Genomic DNA, 19,559 nt, shown 5'->3' with positions numbered 1-19,559 from the left:
ACGCTGTGGGCTTACGTGTAGGTGCTGCACGAACGCCAGTGACCCGAGGACATCTATTAGCACTAAAAAGATATCACAGATGTCGTGTTGACGGCGCTGGACCACACAGGGACCACCCTCGCGTCATACATCAATTACGTACGGTTGGGGCACACCTATAAGTCTCAACCTCTCTCAAAGCATTCATCCCAGCAGTGCATATTAAACCCAACGACCCGTCATTAGAGTTAGCCACGCTACAACTATATAATGTTGTTTGTAATTAAAACGTTTCTTATTAAGGGGCTCCGGGGCCGCGCCCTGCAGAGGCCGGCGGTGTGCCATTAAAGTCTTCCCCGCGTTTAATTTAAAATAATTTGGGACCGGCCTTTCTAATGTTTTAGATGTGCTTTAACCGCCTGTATCTTTATAGCTCCTAAACATCCTAAAACGCGGAATTCGAATACGCACGCACGGAATTCGGATGGTTTTTTCGACTTATAGGGGAATTATTATAAACATTGCCGAAGTAAATGTAAACTGTTTGCGAATGTGTTTACGGGATTCGGGTTTTAGACAAAACAGTTCTTGCGTTGGCGCGTGTACGTGGAAGGTCACTGCAATTTCGACGAAAAAACGTTTCAAGGCTGGGGTTACCCGTGGAATTAATCGTTGACTACCCGAAACGTCAAACTCAAAAATGTTGACACACTTCACCCGTCTTGTCAAAACTTCCTTTCTTTTGAAAATCCACACCCGCCCCAAAAGCTCCTTCGGGAACCTGAAAGACCAAGACCGCATCTTCACCAACCTGTATGGTAAGCACGACTGGCGCCTCCCGGGTGCCCTAAAACGCGGCGACTGGTACAAAACCAAGGAAATCATCCTCAAAGGTCCCGACTGGATAATCCAGGAGGTCAAAACGTCAGGTTTGAGAGGGCGCGGCGGCGCTGGGTTCCCGTCGGGACTGAAATGGTCCTTCATGCGAAAACCCGACGACGGTAGACCCAAATTTCTGGTTATTAACGCCGACGAAGGTGAACCTGGGACGTGCAAAGACCGTGAAATCATGAGGCACGACCCCCACAAGTTGCTCGAAGGTGCTTTAATTGCTGGAAGTGCCATGGGAGCAAAGTCGGCGTACATCTACATCAGAGGCGAGTTCTACAATGAGGCTGCCAATATGCAGGTGGCTATAGCTGAGGCTTATCAAGCCGGGTTGATTGGTCGTGATGCGTGTGGATCGGGCTTGGATTTCGATGTGTTTGTACATAGAGGTGCTGGGGCTTATATTTGTGGCGAGGAAACGGCGTTGTTGGAGTCCCTAGAGGGTAAACAAGGAAAACCGAGGTTGAAGCCGCCTTTTCCAGCTGATATTGGGTTGTTTGGATGTCCGACTACTGTGACGAATTGTGAGACTGTGGCGGTTTCACCGACGATTTGTCGCAGAGGGGGGGCATGGTTTGCCTCTTTCGGACGACCCAAGAATTCTGGGACCAAACTCTATAACATCTCGGGTAACGTGAATAACCCGTGTACCGTGGAAGAAGAAATGAGTATTCCGTTACGGGAGTTGGTTGAGAGGCACGCTGGAGGTGTGGTTGGAGGTTGGGACAACTTGTTGGGGGTAATCCCTGGAGGTTCGTCCACGCCGGTGTTGCCAAAAGACATCTGTGACGACGTCCTCATGGATTTTGACGCTCTGATTGAAGCAAAATCGGGGCTTGGAACGGCTGCACTAATCGTCATGAACAAAGACGTTGACATTATTAAAGCGATAGACAGGTTGATGAGGTTCTACAAACACGAGTCTTGTGGCCAATGTACTCCATGCCGCGAAGGAGTCAATTGGTTGTACAAAATAGTCCACCGACTTGTCGAGGGTTGTGCCAAAATTGAAGAAATCGACATGTTATTGGAATTGACGGTACAAATCGAGGGTCGTAGTATTTGTGCTTTGGGGGACGGAGCAGCTTGGCCAGTGCAAGGACTCATCAGACACTTCCGAGACGAAATCGAGGCTAGAATCCACAAGTACCACGACCAGCACGAGTCAAAGGACGAAAACGAAGACAACCCTTGTGTTTGTGTCCTATAATCTGTACTAGTTCGAGTTTTGTTCAGTAAAGTTATCGTCACTTTAAAGGTATACGAAATTAAAAGACCACTGCTTTAATTAATAAGTAACAAGTCATCTAATTTGCCTCCAGAATAACTATGGGTTATCATCAAACCATGAACACCAAATTAATTCAATATGAACATCTTCTTACGTATTTTTTTTATTAACAGTAGTCAAATCATTAAATACATATTATTTTTGAAACTAAAATGCATTTTATCCTAAGATTGTATCACAAAATATTCATCACCATTTAAATATATACGATTTAGACATCAAGAAATAAATTTAAAATTGCAAAAATTATACTAAAACAGCCTTAAATGTGTCTTGTATGTACGTGCTTATCAGTATGTAGGCATTTTAACGCACAGCAATAATCGTTCTTGATGAGTAATGACTGATGACTACTGTAACACAGTAAATCCCCGAAATCGAAAATTTAAAACACTGACAAATTCAAATATGGGAAAATTGTAAAATCGAGAAATCGAAACATAAAAAAATCAAAAAAATAAAAATTGGAAAATCTAAAATTTAAAAATCGAGAAATTGAACAATCGGTTAATTCAAAAATCGAAACATCGAAAAATTTTGGAAAATCGAAAAATAAAAAAAAAATGGACAATCGAAAATTTAAAAATTCCGAAAATTGAAAAATTGAAATATAGAGAACTGAAAACTCAAAAAATCGAAAAAAAATAATAATTTCAAAAATTGAAAAGTTAAAATTGAGAAATCAAAAAACTGAAAAATCACAAAATTGAACGAAATATCAAAAAATTAGGAAATTAAAAAATTGACAAACAAAAAAGTCAAAAAAGCAGAGTCTAAAAATCGCAAACTTAAAAAATCAAAAACCTGAATAATCGAAAAATTGAAGAACTGAAAAATCGAAACTTTAGGAAGTGGAGAAATGGGAATATAAAAAAATAGATTAATTGAGAAATCCGAAAACTAAAAATTCAGAAACGTCAAAATTTGAAAAATAAAAAAATATTGAAGAACTAAAAAATCGAAAAATCTAAAATTTAAAACATTGAAAAGTTAAAATATCCTAAAACTGAAAAATGGAGAAATCCAAACATCAAAAAATCAAAAAAAATAAAAATAAAAATCTAAAATTTAATAATCGAAAAACTGAAAAATCAACGAATCGAGAAGTCGAGAATTTAAAAAATTGGACAATTGAAGAATCGGATAAATCAAAAATCGAAACATCGAAAAATCGAGAAACCGAAAAGCAAAAAATCGAAAAACCAACAAATCGAAAAATCGAAACATTGTAAAATTCAAAAATTGAGACATCGAGAAATCGAAAAATCAAAAGACAAAAAAAAATCGAGGAGTCGAAAAATCGAGAAGTCGAAAAATAAAAAAATTGAGAAAACGAACTAGGCCAAAATCGAAAAATCGAAAACTTAAATATGGAAAAATTGATAAAGCGAGAGATTGAATAATCAAAACATCGAAACATCCGAATCTCAATGAATTGAGATCTCAAAAAATTTAAACATTCGTAAATTTAAAAAATTAAAATATAGAACTGGAAACTCGAGAAACTGAAAAATCTAGAAATTTAAAAATTAAAATATGAAAAAATTGAAAAATTGAGAAATTGAAATAAAAAACAAAAAACTGAAAATCCAAAAATAAAAAATAGAAAAATCTAGAAGTCGAAAAATGAAAGAATCGAAGTATTGAAAAATATCAAAACTGAAAGAAATATCCAAAAATTGAGAAATCGACAAACCAATAAAGCGAAGTCGAAAAATCGAAGAATTGAAGAACTGAAAAATCGAAACTTTGAGAAGTGGGAAAATCAAAAATAGATTAATTGAGAAATCAGAAAACTGAAAATTTAACGCAAAAATTTGAAAAATTCAAAAATTTAAATACTGAAGAACTGAAAAGTCAAAAAATCGAGAAATCGAAAAAACTAAAATTTAAAACAATGAATAATTAAAATAGCGCAAAATTGAAGAATCGAGAGATCCAATTCAATTTGAAAAATTGAAAAATCGGGGCATTGAAAAATTGGAAAATCCAGAAATTGAAAAGCTCAAAAGAAAAAAATCGAAAAACCGAGAAATCAAAAAATCGAAACATCGAAAAATTCAAAAACTGAGCCTTCGAGAAATCGAAAAATCGGAGGATCGAGAAATTGAGGAGTCGGAAGCCGAAAAGGAAAGTTAAAAATTGAAAAATTGAGAAATTGAACAATCAAAACAACGAAACATCTGAATTCGATAAATTGAGAAATTAAAAAATTGAATAATCGAAAAATTTTAAAAAAGAAAAACTGGAAAACCAAAAATTAAAATTCAAAAAATCAAAAAATTGAAAAATTGAAATATAGAAGAACTGAAAACTCGAGATATCGAAAAACCTAGAATTTTAAAAAATGAAATATTAAAACATCGAAAAGTTTAAAAATTGAGAAATCGAAGCATTAAACAGTCCCAGAATTGAAAAATCTAAAATTTACAATAAATTGAAAATCCAAAAAGGAAAAAAGCGAGAAATCAAAAAAAATCCATCAATTCAAATATCGAAAAGTCGAAAAATTGAAATATTGAAAAATCTCATAACTGAAAAAAATATTCAAAAAATTGAGAAATTAAAAAATTGGAAAATTGAGAAATCGAAAATCTAAAAAAGCAAAATTGAAAAATCGTAATCTTAAAAAATCGAAAAATTGAGGAATTGAAGATGTGAAAAATCGAAACTTTAGGAAATTCAGAAATGGACAAATAAAAAAAATGTTTTAGAAATCGGCAAACTGAAAATTTAGAAACGTGAAAATTTGAAAAATTGGGAAATCGAAATATTTAAAAACCGTAAAATTGAAGAGGACAAAAATTGAGAAATCGTATCATTGAAACATCGTAAGATTGAGAAATCGAAAAATAAAAAAATCGAGAAATAGAAAATTTAAGGAATGGAGGAATCGGAAAAGCCCAAAATTGAAATATTGAAAAATTGAGACATTTAAAGTTGAAAAATCGAGAAATCGACAAGCCGAAAAATCCCAATAGCGTATTTAGGTATAAATCACAAGATCAGGACTATTCTACTTTTTAAAATTTAAATACATAACATTATAAATTGGAAAATGTTGATTTTTTTTTCCAAAAATCTTGACGTCTAAGGTGAAAACTCGACACGGATGCATAAACCGTAAACGGGGCGAAACTACAATTTTACTATTGTAAAATTTGGAGATTGCGTCATTTCATTGTTCGTGACAAATTTTGGAGAGTGTAGTTTGATAATATAATTTGAAATGTAAATTTTGTCATTCGGGAAAATTATGTATTAAATCGTTAAGATGTTCAAGAACTTTGTTCACTTATTCGTTGTAAAGTCCAACGGTCGAAATGGGTTAGTTCTTCGTAGTGGATGTGTATCACATCAACTCTAACGAATATCGGTTTATAGATAAATCGCTTAAAGCCGATATTGGCCTGAGTGTGCTTTGGTCTGTAGATCAAACAAGTTCTCAGGCGACGAAAAATTGCATGTGAAGGGAGACTTCGGATTACAAATCGTGCCAAGAAAGACATATTTGGGAGAGATGGATTTTCAGGTCCTTGACTAGCGGTAATTTTAAATTGTTTGCTGTCGTTCGCGAAGTGAAGAACACAATTTCATTAAAATGATAATTATAAAATTACCATAATCACTATTGGTGTTAATTAACACAAAATGTCGCGCAAGTTATCAGTCGATTTTGTTAATAAATTCATAGAAAACTATATGGGAGTTTTTCATGCCTTAGAAAATTAAAAAGTAAAAAATACAATAACAAAAATTTTAAAATGCGGTTTACGAAAAATTAGTTGACCTGTGCAAAGAAGAAAATTTTGGAAACGCTGACAAATATGACACCTTAAAAAAAATAACACTTGAAGAAATTTCGGCGTAATATTTTTGATGCTCCCGTGAACAAAATATTCTATGTCAGTGTGCAGTGCGCAAAGAGTTAACTGTGCAGATCTAGCCGAAAATCGGAAGTAATAAATCATCCCATCGGTTGAAGAACGTTGGGTCGGTGCACTGATGTCGGTGTTATATCCCGAGAGGGGCCCAATACACCTAATAAAATGGAACAGACAAAATAAAGCTTCAAACATGATTATTTTTATACTAAAATTCTGAAGTTTATAAACTGCACATTTTATTTATTTATTTATTTATTTTATCTTGTTTTCGAACTATAATAAACATTTCAAACAATGTCTGTAACTTATTTTAATGTAAATTATATTCATGTGGTTAACAAAATCAGATGTAATATTAGTGTGATTTTGACCTTATTCTAGATTTTATTACAGCAGAACGGCGTATCCTTTTTAAATTTTAGAAGTTACGGAAACTAGTTCAAGAAACAATTAGATATCTCGTATTTTTGGAACAAAATCTACCAAAATGTCCGATAACAGCAATTGTTTTTCATAGAAACAAACAGTCTTCAAACCAGCCTTTAACAACTCGATATTACAAACATGCCTCTTAAGTTCTTAATGCGTTTTTTTCTCTCTTGTAATTATTTGTAATGTTAACGCCGAAAGTTTATGTCATTCTGTTATTTACTTTGAACATATATTTTCATTTTGTGTTAATATTTTTGTAACACCACGAATATAAATTTTACTTAAAATCTTGTTTTACTTTAATCTTGTAAAACTAAACAATTATACCAGTTTAAAAACCCTTGGAAAGTTTCTGTCAGTCTTCAGATATAGTCAAATAAAAATATGCGCCAAATTCATTTAAATTCAATTCTTTCTTATCACGTTACAACGCGTTGCTTCATATTTTTTATGTCAAGTATATTTTCATATTGTGTACATATATGTTTATACACATTACTGTTTACGGAACAATGTTAATTATGGATTTATGGATAACTCCTCGTATAAGAGCAGAGTGAAGGGTGTTTGCCTTTGCTAATGTTTGATGGCGCCATCTGATTTAGAGTAAAATAACTGTAGCTCACTATTTAGGCGAAGTAAAATTTGTATTAGGTTGTCCAACTATAATATACTTAAACAATGGTTATATGTTATTCGTTCCGCGAAGGAAACGCAGAAACACGTTCCAGTAATCAATGACTTTTATGGGTAACGCCAGTCACCACAATACCAGCTCTCCGGCTGTATATTAAAATGGTGACATTTACAACCGAGTCGGCAGCAATCCCATGACCCTGATTAGCGACAACTTTTTGTCTTTTTGGCGCAATATTTTTTTCGCCGCTTCAAAGAAAACCGCCGAGAATTAAATCCGCACTTCTTCGCACCTAACATTACCATCGTCGAACGGGTTTGTCGAGAGCAATTTTCATGGTATTTTAACAAGATCAAGCGTCGGAAAGGAAAAACACTTAAAAACATGACCACCGCTAAAGTGTAATCATCTTGAAAGATTCCGACAGCAATAATTTAATTTTATGGCATGGACATTTTGGGCTCGCGGGTTATTTCAGGAACGGACTTTGCTGAAATGAAACCAAGAACCATAATTAACCTCGCTTTCTAAATAAAGCGCTGCGCGGTTATTACGATGATTTAACGCTGGAAAAGAAAACGGCGAGGACGAGGCACTTCCTAGATGGGCCAGGTTCAGACTCTCGTTAGCGGCGACGCACTCGTGTACTTGTGGTTTATGAATCCGCCCTAGCATAGACGCTTTTTTGGTGAAATAAACAGCCCCGCAATCACGCATCCTAGAAAAACCTTCCGTCGCAGATGTCGCCTCTGAAACATAGTAATTTATTAAAAAAGCGAAAATGTCTAATAACAGGCGCAAAAAATAAATTCATCAAAATTACGGGTTGCCTTACAAATAGTAGAAGTCGAAGTGGTACGCCAAACCAAGACCACCAGTAAATAATTCAATTAAGTCTGCTACCCTAATAACACAGTAGGCAGGTGGTCTCACTGTTTTGTTTACTATTATTTTGGAATATTTTATAGTAATTTTGCACCACTCGAATTAACTCATCAAACCATTTTAGACCACACACGCGTTCCCGCATTTATATTCCGAGATGAACACCGAGAGGGACGTCTGCGCTCGTAATGAATTATCATTGGTTTTTAATTTCACTCATGAAACTTTCATATCGACGAAAAAGCAAAAAGATTTTTGTCGGCGATTGTTGTTTTATCAGCTGACCAGCTGACGCAGCATTGTCTCATCGCATAATGAAATCTTAATAATGGCAAATTACGACTCTAATAAATCTGTACCAATAAAAGCGCCTCATTTAAATGACAGATGTTTACTAGTTTAGCGCGTAATAGTACAGCGCGGCCGGTTTTTCTCTGCAAATTAACTGCAATCAGTTATGTGAGATACTTAGCGAAATTAGATTCAGTCACGAAGTTCAAACAGCAGACGGGAAAAAAACTGACCGAGGTAAGCAAACTGGAATTAATCGAGAACAGAAATTGGCGAAGACTTCGACATTTCTACCTAAAAATTGCTTCATATGTAGTTCTCGTAGTTGGGGACGTAACATTTTTTAGAGCCCCATAGAAGCGTCCTGGTGAATGAGCACGGGAAAAATTTAGAGGAGTGTCCAAAAGGCCTAAATTTTACTTCATTTAAAAGTAAGATAAAATAGCACTGAGCCTCTGGAAAATTCCCAATTATCAGATGGTCAGGTCAGGTCAAAGAATCTCGCAGATCTTTCTGTGTATTGTTTTTGAAGCAATTTGTAAGATTTTTTGTTTTTTTTTTTAAGTAGTTTGAAATTTGTATTGTATTTCTAAATTCTCCCTCTCTTTTTGACTTGTTTTAGGTATCCCTCTTTTCAGGGTGTCTCTCTTCAGGTTTTCTCTTTCGAGTTCCTCCCTCTTCAAGGTGTCCCTTTAAATTCTCTCTAGTTTTTTCCGTTGAAGTTTTTTCTCGTCAGGTTTTTTTCAGTTTTTTTGCTCGCTCATTTCGGGTTCTCCTTTTTCAGCTTCTCACATTTCCAAATCTCTTTTCAAGTTCTCCCTATTCAGGTACTCTTCTTTGGAGTCTTCTCTTTTCAAGTTCTCTCTTATAGATTGTCTCCCTCTTTCTCCCACTCGTTCTAGGATCTCTTTCTTCAGGTTTTTTATTTACAAGTTCTTCCTTCAGGTCCTCTCTGCAGTTTCTCCCTTTTCAGGTTCTTTCATTTCAGGTTCTTTTTTTTTCAGTTTCTGTTTTTAGACTCTCTTTTCGGGTTCTCAGATTACAAGTTTTCTCTTCAGGCTCTTTCCTTTCAGGTTATTTCTCTTCAGGTCCTCCCATTTCCTTCTTTTCCATTTCAGGCTTGCTTTATTCAAGTACTCTGTTTTCAGTTTCTCCCTTTTCAGGTTCTTTGTTTTCAATTTCTTTTCAATTCCTCTCATTTAGGGCTGGCTTTTTTCAGGTTGTCTCTTTTCAGCTTCTCTCTCTTCAGCTTCGTATGTTTTCAGCTTTTTTGTTTCAATTTCCTCTTGTTTCAAGTTCTCCCTATTCAGGTAGTCTCTTAGTTTTCTCTTTTCAAGTTCTCTCGTATAGATTGTCTGCCTTTTTCTCTCACTAATTCCAGGATCTCTTTCTTCAGATTTTTTGTTTACAGGTTCTCCTTTCAGGTCCTGTCTTCAGGTTTTTTCTTTTCAGTTTCTGTTCTCAGACTCTCTTTTCGGGTTTTCGCATTTTAAATTCTCTCTCTTCATGCTGTCTCCTTTCACGTTTTTTCTTTTCAGTTTCTTTCTCTTCAGGTTCTCTCATTTCCTTCTCTTTCCTTTTAGGCTTGCTCTGTTCAAGTACTGTTTTCAGATTCTTTCTTTACAGATTCTCCCTCTCTTTCTCTCGAGATTCTCTTTCATTCTTTTCAGCTTTTCTCAATTTTCAAGTAGTTGTTTCCCAGATTCTCTCTTTAAGTTCTCCATTTTTAGGTTCTTCCTCTTCAGGTTCTTTCTTTTCAGCTTCTTTTTTCGTCCTCTCTCTGTTCAGTTTCTTTCTTCTGTGGTTCTCTCTTTTCAAATTCTCTCATTTAGCGCTGGCTCTTTTCAGGTTGGCTCTTTTCAGGTTCTCTTTCGTCAGGTTCTCACATTTTCGGCTTTCTTGTTTCAAGTTCCTGTTGTTTCAAGTTCTCCCTATTCAGATACTCTCTTGGATTTTTCTTTTCAAGTTCTTTCGTTTCAGATTTTCTTCTTGTTCTCTCGATTCTACCTCTCTTTCTCACTCGTTCCAAGTCTACCTCTTTTTGGGGTCTCTCTCTTCAGATTTTTTCTTTCTAGGTTCTCCCTTTTCCGGTTCTCACTTTCCAGGTTCTCCCTTGTCAAGTTCTCCCTATTCAGGTACTCTATTTCCGAGTTCTCACTTTTCAAATCCTTTGCTCCTTTCTCTCTAGATTTTCTCCCTCTCTCTTTTTCCAAGTTTTTGTTTTTTCACTGGGTTTTCTCTCTCTATCACTATTTCTCTCCAGGTTCTCCCACTTGTTTCACGTCCCTGTCTTTTCGAGATTTCTCTCTTTAGATTTTCTCTTTTCAGGTTCTCCACTTTCAGGCTGCCTCTCTTTAGTTTCTTCCTTTTCAGGTTATCTCTCTTCAGGTTTTCTCTTATCAGAGTCTCTGTTCAGGTTTTTCCTTTCCAGGTTCTCTTTTTTCAAGTTGTCATTTTTTAGGTTTTCTTTTTTGAGGTTTAGTCCTTTCAAATTCTCTCTTTTCAAGTTTTCTCTTTTCAGATTCTCTTTGACTTTCTTCCTAATGTCTTCCTCTCTCTTTCACTCGTTTCAAGTCTCATCCTTTTCCCGGTCTCTCTTCAGGTTCTCTCTTTTCAAGCTCTCCCTTTAGATTCTCACTCTTCTAGTTCTTCCTATTCAAGTACTTTCTTTTGGAGTTCTCTCTTTTCAAGTTCTCTCTTACAGATTTCCTGCTTCTTTCTCTCTAGGTTCTGGCTCACTCGTTTCGGGTTTTCTGTCTTCAGGTTCTTCCTTTTCAGGTTCTTTCTCTTCAGATTGTCTATGTTCAGGTTCTTTCTCTTCAGGCCCCTCATTTCCTTCTCTTTCTGTTTAGGCTTCTCCTATTCCAAGTTCTCTGTTTTCAGGTTCTTATTTTACAGATTCTCCCGAGATTTTCTTTCACTGTTTTCAGATCTTCGTCTTTTCAGGATTTCTCTTTTCAAATTCTCTCTTTCCAGATTCTCTCCTACTTTATTCCGAAATTCTCCCTTTCTCTTTTCAGGTTCTCTCTTTAGGTTCTCCCTCTTCTCGTTTTTCCTGTTCAAGTTACTTTTCAGTTTTTTGCTCGCTCCTTTCGAGTTCTCCCCTTTTAGATTCTCAAGGGTCTGTCTTCAGATTCTCTCGTTTCAGGTCCTTTCTTCTCAGTTTCTGTTTTCAGTCTTTTCGGGTTCTCGGATTTCAGGTTTTCTTTCTTCAGGCTTTCTTCTTTCAGGTTCTTTTTCTTCAGGTCTTCTCATTGCCTTCTCTTTCTTTTTAGACTTGGCCTGTACAAGTACTCTGTTTTCAGGTTCTCTCTACAGATTCTCCTCCTCTTTTGTCAGAGATTCTCTTTCGCTCTTTTCAGATCTTCCTTCTTCAGGATTTCTCTCTTCAGGTTTTCTGTTTTCGACTTCTCCCTTTTCAAGTACTAGTCTACTGTTTATCAATGACCTTAGTGACATAATGGATAGTAACAGATTGTTCTACGCAGACGACTTGAAATTATACGCCAAAATTGATTGTTTTAGCGATTGCTTAAATCTTCAACATGATTTAGATAAAGTTTATAACTGGTGTTGCGAGAATTGTCTGTTTCTGAACATTGGTAAATGCAAGGTGATATCTTACAGTCGTAAAAGGCAGATTACTCAGTTTGACTATAGCATTAATAATGACTTAATACAACGTTGCTCGAAAACTACTGACTTAGGTGTGACATTTGATACTGAATTTACCTTCAGGGAACATATTACCATTAAAATTAAGGAATCATGCCGTGTTTTAGGCTTCATTTACAGAAATTGTTCTGATTTTAGAAATAGAAACGATAGTTTGAAGACCCTATATTACGCTTTGGTGCGTTCTAAACTCGAGTATTGCTCTCTAATTTGGTATCCTGTGTACTCCTATATGGTTAAAGGGATAGAGCGTATCCAACGTAAATTTCTGAAATTTCTTTATCGCCAACGTTTTGGTTATTACCCTCATAGACACTTTGAGCATTCCATCCTTTTGTCTATCTTTGGAGTATTGTCACTTGAAACAAGGAGGGTCTTATCATCCATTAATTTTGTATATAAGTTAAATAATTTTTATATTGACTGTCCCCTGCTTTTAGATTATCTTAATTTTTATGTGCCTCGTTTATCGAGTAGAAGTAGTCGCACGTTTTATTGCACCTTTAATAGAAGTAATGCCCTAAAGAGATCGCCTATCACGGTTGCTTGCTCCAACTTTAATATATTTGCGAAAGATTGTGACCTTAACTTCGATTCCTTAAAATGTATTCTAGGTAAAGCTGTTCTCGAGTTTAGCAAAAAATAGTTTATCTTTATCTAATTAGTTTATATATTTTTCTATATGTTTTTGTGCGCATCTGTACACTTATTTGTTTATTGTTTTTTATATATGTATTTTGTATTTTTTTCTTTTGCCTACTTGTGGCTTATGCTGTTTGGCAAATATATATCTATTATTATTATTATTATTAGTTTTCCAGATTCTCTCTTTAAGTTCTCACCTTTCAGGTTCTTTCTTCTCAGGTTCTTTTTTCTCCCTCTTTCTCTTCAGATTCTTTCTTTTGTGGTTCTCTCTTTTCAGTTTCTCTCATTTCGGGCTGTCTCCTGCCCGTTAAGTTCTTTCTCTTCAAGTACGTTTTATTTCAAGTTCTCCGTATTCAGGAACACTGTTTTCGAGTTTTCTTTCCAAGTTCTCGGTTTTCAGATTTTTTCCTTGTTTCTCTCTAGATTCTTCCTCTCCCTCTCTTTCACTCGTTCCAGATCTTAGTCTTTTCAGGTTCTTTCTTTTCAGATTATTTCTTCTCAGGTTCTTTCTCTTCAGGTCCTCTCATTTCCTTCTCTTTCTGTTCAGGCTTGCCCGATTCAAGTACTCTGTTTTCAGGTTCTCTCTTTACAGATTCTCCCCTCTTTCTTCCGAGATTCTTTTTGACTCTTTTCAGGTCTCTGTCCTTTCAGGCTTTCAGGTTCTCCCTTTTTTAGTATTCGTTTCCCAGGTGGTCTCTTTAAGTTCTCCCTTTTCAGGTTCTTTCCTTTCAGGTTCTTTCTCTTCAGGTTCTCTTTTCAAGTTCTCCCTATTCAGGTACTCTCTTTTCGAGTTCTCACTTTTCAAATTCTCTGCCCCTTTCTCTCTAGATTTTCTACCTCTCTCTTTCTCTAGGTTTTTGCCTTTTCACTTTTTCTGTCTAGGTTCCCCCACTTGTTTCAAGTTCTTGTCTTTTCAGGTTCTCTCTCTTCAGGCTCTCTTCTTTCCGATTCTTTCTTCTCAGGTTTTTTCTTTTCAGGTTCTTCCTCTTCGGGTTCTTTCTTTTCAGATCCTTTTTTCGCCCTCTCTCTGTTCAGGTTCTTTCTTTTGAGGTTCTCTCTTTTCAGTTTTCCTCATTTCGAATTGTCTCATTTCAGGTTGTCCCTTTTCAGGTTCTCTCTTTTCAGGCTCTCACATTTTCGGCTTTCTTGTTTCAAGTTTCTCTTCTTTCAAGTTATTCCTATTCAGGTACTTTCTTTTCATGTTTTCTTCTTGTTTCTCTCTAGATTCTCCATCTCCCTCTGTCACTTGTTCCAGGTCTCCAGGGACTCTTTCTTCAGGTTTTTTTCTAGCTTCTGTTTTTTTCGGATTCTCACTTTCCACGTTCTCTTCTTCAGGTTCTCCCTTTTCAAGTTTTCGTTTCAGGTTGTTTTTCTTCAGGTACCCACTTTTCAAGTTCTCTTCCCCTTCTCTCTATATATCCTTCCTCTATCTGTCTCCAGATTTTCGCTTTCTCTCCAGATTTCCATTACTCTTTCTTTCTAAGTTCTCTCATTCGTTTCACGGTCTCTCTCTTCAGGTTTTCTCGTTTTAAGTTCTTCCTTTTCAGGTTTTCTCTTATCAGCATCTTCCTGTTCAGGTTTTCCTTTTCCTGGTTCTCTCTTTTCAATTTGTCATTTTCTAGGTTCTTTCTTTTCAAGTTCTATCTTTTCAAATTCTCTTTTATCAGGTTGGCTCCTTTCAAGTTCTATTTTTTTTCATTTTCCTCTTACGATTCCTACCTGTTTAAGTAGTTCCTTTTCAAATTCTTTGACTCTTTCTGTCTAGATTCTCCCTATCTCTAAAACTTGTTCCAGATTGCCCTCTTTTCGAGGTCTTTTTCTTCAGGTTTTTTCTTTCCAGGTTCTCTTCTTCAGGTTCTCGATTTTCAAGTTTTCGCTTCAGGTTATTTCTCTTCAAGTTCTGCCTTTTCAAGTTCTTTCTCTTCAAGTTCTGCCTATTCAGGTACCCACTCTTCAAATTCTCTCCCTCTTCTCTCTATATATTCTTCCTCTATCTTTCTCCAGATTTTCGCTTTCTCTCCAGATTTTCCAGTACTCTTTCTTTCTAGGTTCTCTCATTCGTTTCAGGTCTCCCTCTTTTTAGGGTCTCTCTCTTCAGGTTTTCTCTTTTTAGGTTCTCCCTTTTCAGGTTTCTCTCTTTGGTTTTCCTTTTCCTGGTTCTCTCTTTTCAACTTGTCATTTTTTAAGTTCTCTCTTTTCAAGTTCTATCATTTCAAATTCTCTTTTATCAGGTTCGCTCCTTTCAAGTTCTATTTTTTTTAATTTTCCTCTTACGATTGCTACCTGTTTAAGTACTTTCTTTTCAAATTCTTTGACTCTTTCTCTCTAGATTCTCCCTTTTTCTAAAACTTGTTCCAGATTGCCCTCTTTTCAAGGTCTTTTTTTTCAGGTTTTTTCTTTCCACGTTCTGCTTTTTCGTGTTTTTACTTTCCAAATTCTCTTCTTCAGGTTCTCGATTATCAAGTTTTCGCTTCAGGTTATATCTCTTCAAGTTCTCCCTTTTCAAATTCTTTCTCTTCAAGTTCTGCCTATTCAGGTACCCACTCTTCAAATTCTCTCCCTCTTCTCTCTATATATTCTTTCTCTATCTTTCTCCAGATTTTCGCTTTCTCTCCAGATTTTCCAGTACTCTTTCTTTCTAGGTTCTCTCATTCGTTTCAGGTCCCCCTCTTTTCAGGGTCTCTCTCTTCAGGTTTTCTCTTTTTAGGTTCTCCCTTTTCAGGTTATCTCTCTTCAGGTTTTCTCTTATCAGGATCTTCCTGTTCAGGTTTTCCTTTTCCTGGTTCTCTCTTTTAAACTTGTCATTTTTTAGTTTCACTCTTTTCAGGTTTTATCTTTTCAAATTCTCTTTTATCAGGTTCGCTTCTTTCAAGTTCTATTTTTTACTTTTCCTCTTACGATTCCTACCTGTTTAAGTAGTTCCTTTTCAAATTCTTTGACTCTTTCTCTCTAGATTCTCCCTATCTCTAAAACTTGTTCCAGATTGCCCTCTTTTCAAGGTCTTTTTCTTCAGGTTTTTTCTTTCCAGGTTCTGCTTTTTCGTGTTCTTACTTTCCAAATTCTCTTCTTCAGGTTCTCGATTTTCAAGTTTTCGCTTCAGGTTATTTCTCTTCAAGTTCTGCCTTTTCAAGTTCTTTCTCTTCAAGTTCTGCCTATTCAGGTACCCACTCTTCAAATTCTGTCCCTCTTCTCTCTATATATTCTTCCTCTATCTTTCTCCAGATTTTCGCTTTCTCTCCAGATTTTCCAGTACTCTTTCTTTCTAGGTTCTCTCATTCGTTTCAGGTCCCTCTCTTTTCAGGGTCTCTCTCTTCAGGTTTTCTCTTTTTAGGTTCTTCTTTTTCAGGTTATCTCTCTTCAGGTTTTCTCTTATCAGGATCTTCCTGTTCAGGTTTTCCTTTTTCTGGTTCTCTCTTTTCAACTTGTCATTTTTTAGGTTCTCTCTTTTCAGGTTTTATCTTTTCAAATTCTCTTTTATCAGGTTCGCTCCTTTCAAGTTCTATTTTTTTTACTTTTCCTCTTTTGATTCCTACCTTTTTGAGTACTTTCTTTTCAAATTCTTTGACGCTTTCTCTCTAGATTCTCCCTATCTCTAAAACTTGTTCCAGACTACCCTCTTTTCAAGGTCTTTTTCTTCAGGTTTTTTCTTTCCAGGTTCTGCTTTTTCGTGTTCTTACTTTCCAAATTCTCTTCTTCAAGTTCTCGATTTTCAAGTTTTCGCTTCAGGTTATTTCTCTACAGGGTCTCTCATTTCAGGTTCTCTTTTCAAGTTCTTCTTAATCAGGTACTCACTTTTCGAGTTCTCTCTCCCTTTCTCTGTAGATATTCTCCCTCTCTCTTTCTCCAGATTTTCGCTTTCTCTCCGGATTTTGTGTCTCTATCACTCTTTCACTCTAGGTTCTCTCATTCGTTTCAAGTCCCCTTCTTTTATGTTCTCAGTTTTCAGGCTTTCTCTCTTTAGTTTGTCCCTTTTCAGGATATCTCTCTTCAGGTTTTCTCTTATCATGATCTTCCTGTTCAGGTTTTCCTTTTCCTGGTTCTTTCTTTTCAACTTGTCATTTTTTAGGTTCTCTGTTTTCAAGTTTTATCTTTTCAAATTCTCTTTTATCAGGTTCGCTCCTTTCAAGTTCTATTTTTTTTTAATTTTCCTCTTTCGATTCCTACCTGTTTAAGTACTTTCTTTTCAAGTTCTTTGACTCTTTCTCTCTAGATTCTCCCTATCTCTAAACCTTGTTCCAGATTGCCCTCTTTTCAAGGTCTTTTTCTTTGCAGGTTCTGCTTTTTCGGGTTCTTACTTTCCAAGTTCTCTTCTTTAGGTTCTCGATTTTCAAGTTTTCGCTTCAGGTTCTCCCTTTTCAAGTTCTTTCTCTTGCGGTTCTCTCATTTCAGGTTCTCTTTTCAAGTTCTCCCTATTCAGGTACTCACTTGTCGAGTTCTCACTTTTTAAATTCTCTCCCCCTTTCTCTCTAGATATTTATTCTCCTTCTCTCTTTCTCCAAGTTTTCGCTTTCTCTTCGGATTTTCTGTCTCTAGGTTTTTTCATTCGTTTCAGGTCTCCCTCTTTTCAAGTTCTCAGATTTCAGGCTTTCTCTCTTTAGTTTCCCCCTTTTCAGGATTTCCCCATCCAGGTTCTCTCTTTTCAAGTTGTCATTTTTTAGCTTCTCTGTTTTAAGGTTTCGTCTTTTCCAACTATCTTTTTTCAGGTTCCCTTCTTTCTAGTTCTATTTTTTTTTTTAATTTTCCCCTTTCGGTTCTCTTTTCAAACTCTCTTTCTCTCTAGATTCTCCCTATCTCTCTCCAGGTTTTGACTCTCTATCGCTGTTAGTTTGCCAAGTTTTTCTTACAGGGTTTTTGAAGTAGTTTGAAAGAATGTCGGGCATTCCTTATTTTGTTTTGGAAGTAATTTGAAAGACTCGCGAAGACCACTTTTGTGTGGTTTTTTAAGTAATTTAAAAAAATATCTGGGATTCTAATCCTATTTCGCATGTTTGAGACAACAAAATTTAAAAATAAAAGTTCTGAGGAGTTTGGAAAACACTCAGGTTTGTGAACCCATGCACGTATGTGTAACCCACCCAAGATAACATCTCGTGATCCATGATACCCTCATTCTAAATACTTTCACCGTGACTAATGTCTAATAAGCTTGTTAATAGAATTGTCACGTCTCAGACTTCAAATGTTTTAGGTAGATATCAATCTGTGATTTTTTTATCTCCTAGAATGTATCAGCTTGTTTATTCTAACGACACCGGGTCTAGCCCAGAAAAAATCAACTGAATCTCGAAATAACGAACACTACTTTATCGAAAATCGCTTTCAAGAACCGCTTATCCCGAAATTACCACACAATAGCGTCGTCGTAATGGACAACGCGCGCTTCCAACCAAAATACCCCACCCGTGTGTGGCCAGCGACAATTTCCTTGCGAAAAACGTGATCATGACGAATTTCGTTGAAATACCACGCCGACTTGTAAATCTCCCATCAGACAGATAAATCACGTTCTAAACCCGGCGTTTGCGGCGACGTTCACGCCTATCACGCGAAACTTTTCTTATTAATACGGCAATCGTAATGGACTTCGAAATAAATTAAATTTTAATGATGCTGTCGTTTATTTTTTGCTTCGATCGACGCTTATTAGTGTGAGAATGCAGCCGTGGCATAATCAACATTGTTTGTTCTACTACCTAGGTGGCACGGTCAGCTCACGACGCTAGAATAATCCTCGTATCTTCAGTCACTGTCAACTATGTCTTTACCTGCCAGCTCAGGTGGACGATATCGCGGTACTCCATCATAGGAGTCCATTGTTCGGAGGCGTACTTCAGACACGCGTATATTAGAGGCTTATCGGGGACGTGGTTATCGCGATTCGTAATTAAGACGAGTTTGCGACACGTGTTAGAAGGAAATTACAATCGCGGTTTTGGGGAGGATGAGGATTTTCGTAATTGTGAAAGTTGTTGATATATCGAAGTATGGTTTAACCTCTCGATAAATTTTATATGCAACGTGTGAGTAAATTATTTAAACGGTTTAGATATCGCCTAAAGTGTCCGGTTATGCCACTGTACGTTGCGTAGTAATAACCAGAGAACACAGAGAAGCGTCATAGTTTAAATTAAATGATGGTTAAGGACTCCTCGAGTTATGTTGGCAACAGTGTTTGTTTCTAACTAGGAATAAAATTAACTAGAAAAAATGTCATAATATTTTTAACGACGCGTTTTACTTTCGACAAATTGACATTAGATTTACTAGAATATTACAAGCTGCTTACTGTTTCCTTCACTTTAATTCAGGTCAGACGAATTACAGTTCGTCGTCTGAGAACTTGTTTGACCTACAGACCAGAGCGCACTCAGGCCAAAGTCGACTCTAAGCGTTCGGAAACGATTTGATTTATAAGCCATGATCCGTGATCTGATACACATTTTTGGGATTTTTCAGTTTTTCGATTCGTCAGTTTTTCGATTCAGCAGTTTTTCTTTCATTTTTCAGTTTTCAGTTTATTTCTGTTCTTCGACTTTTTCATTTTTAACTTCTGGATTTTTCAATGTGTCGACGTTTTACTTTATCGATTTTTATATTTTAGATTTCTCAATTTTTTGGTATTTTAATTTTTCAATATTTAAAATTTTTAATTTCAGCTCTTCCGTATTTCAATTTTTCAAATGTTTCGATTTCTTGAGCTTTCGATTTTTCGACTTCCCGGTTTTAGATCTTCTGTTTTTCAATTGTCGTTTTTTCAATTTCCCAATTTATAAATTTTAGATTTTTAAGTTTTTGATATTTTAATTTTTCAATATTTAAAATTTTAGATTTTTCGATTTCTCGAGTTTTCATTTCAGTTCTTCCATATTTCAATTTTTCAAGTTTTCGAATTTTTCAAATGTTTTGATTTCTTAATCTGTCGATTTTTCGACTTGTCGGTTTTAGATTT

The 19,559-nt window shown here is 35.9% G+C and overlaps 2 protein-coding genes across 2 annotated transcripts; one reads left to right on the top strand and one right to left on the bottom strand.

Annotated features, from left to right (window-relative positions):
• Window positions 1-671: 671 nt before the first annotated feature.
• LOC135136410 (NADH dehydrogenase [ubiquinone] flavoprotein 1, mitochondrial-like) lies at window positions 672-2,112 on the top strand. Its single transcript, XM_064065665.1, has one exon. The coding sequence runs from the start codon at window positions 680-682 to the stop codon at window positions 2,075-2,077; it is 1,398 nt and encodes a 465-aa protein (XP_063921735.1). The 5' UTR covers window positions 672-679; the 3' UTR covers window positions 2,078-2,112.
• Window positions 2,113-9,489: 7,377 nt separating this feature from the next.
• LOC135136064 (trichohyalin-like) lies at window positions 9,490-18,054 on the bottom strand. Its single transcript, XM_064065190.1, has 10 exons — window positions 17,956-18,054; window positions 16,350-16,487; window positions 14,689-14,814; window positions 13,744-14,021; window positions 13,545-13,667; window positions 11,607-11,720; window positions 11,212-11,345; window positions 10,993-11,134; window positions 10,234-10,301; window positions 9,490-9,680 (listed from the first exon to the last, which is right to left on the bottom strand). The coding sequence occupies exons 1-10, from the start codon at window positions 18,052-18,054 to the stop codon at window positions 9,490-9,492; spliced, it is 1,413 nt and encodes a 470-aa protein (XP_063921260.1).
• Window positions 18,055-19,559: the final 1,505 nt, after the last annotated feature.

This window comes from Zophobas morio, unplaced genomic scaffold (genome assembly GCF_036711695.1).
Source record: "Zophobas morio isolate AGI-343-1 ecotype UQ-CSIRO unplaced genomic scaffold, CSIRO_AGI_Zmor_V1 ptg000026l, whole genome shotgun sequence".
Taxonomy (NCBI): Eukaryota; Metazoa; Arthropoda; class Insecta; order Coleoptera; family Tenebrionidae; genus Zophobas; species Zophobas morio.
Note: the sequence above shows the minus strand (reverse complement) of the source record. Positions and strands in the feature narration are given on the sequence as shown.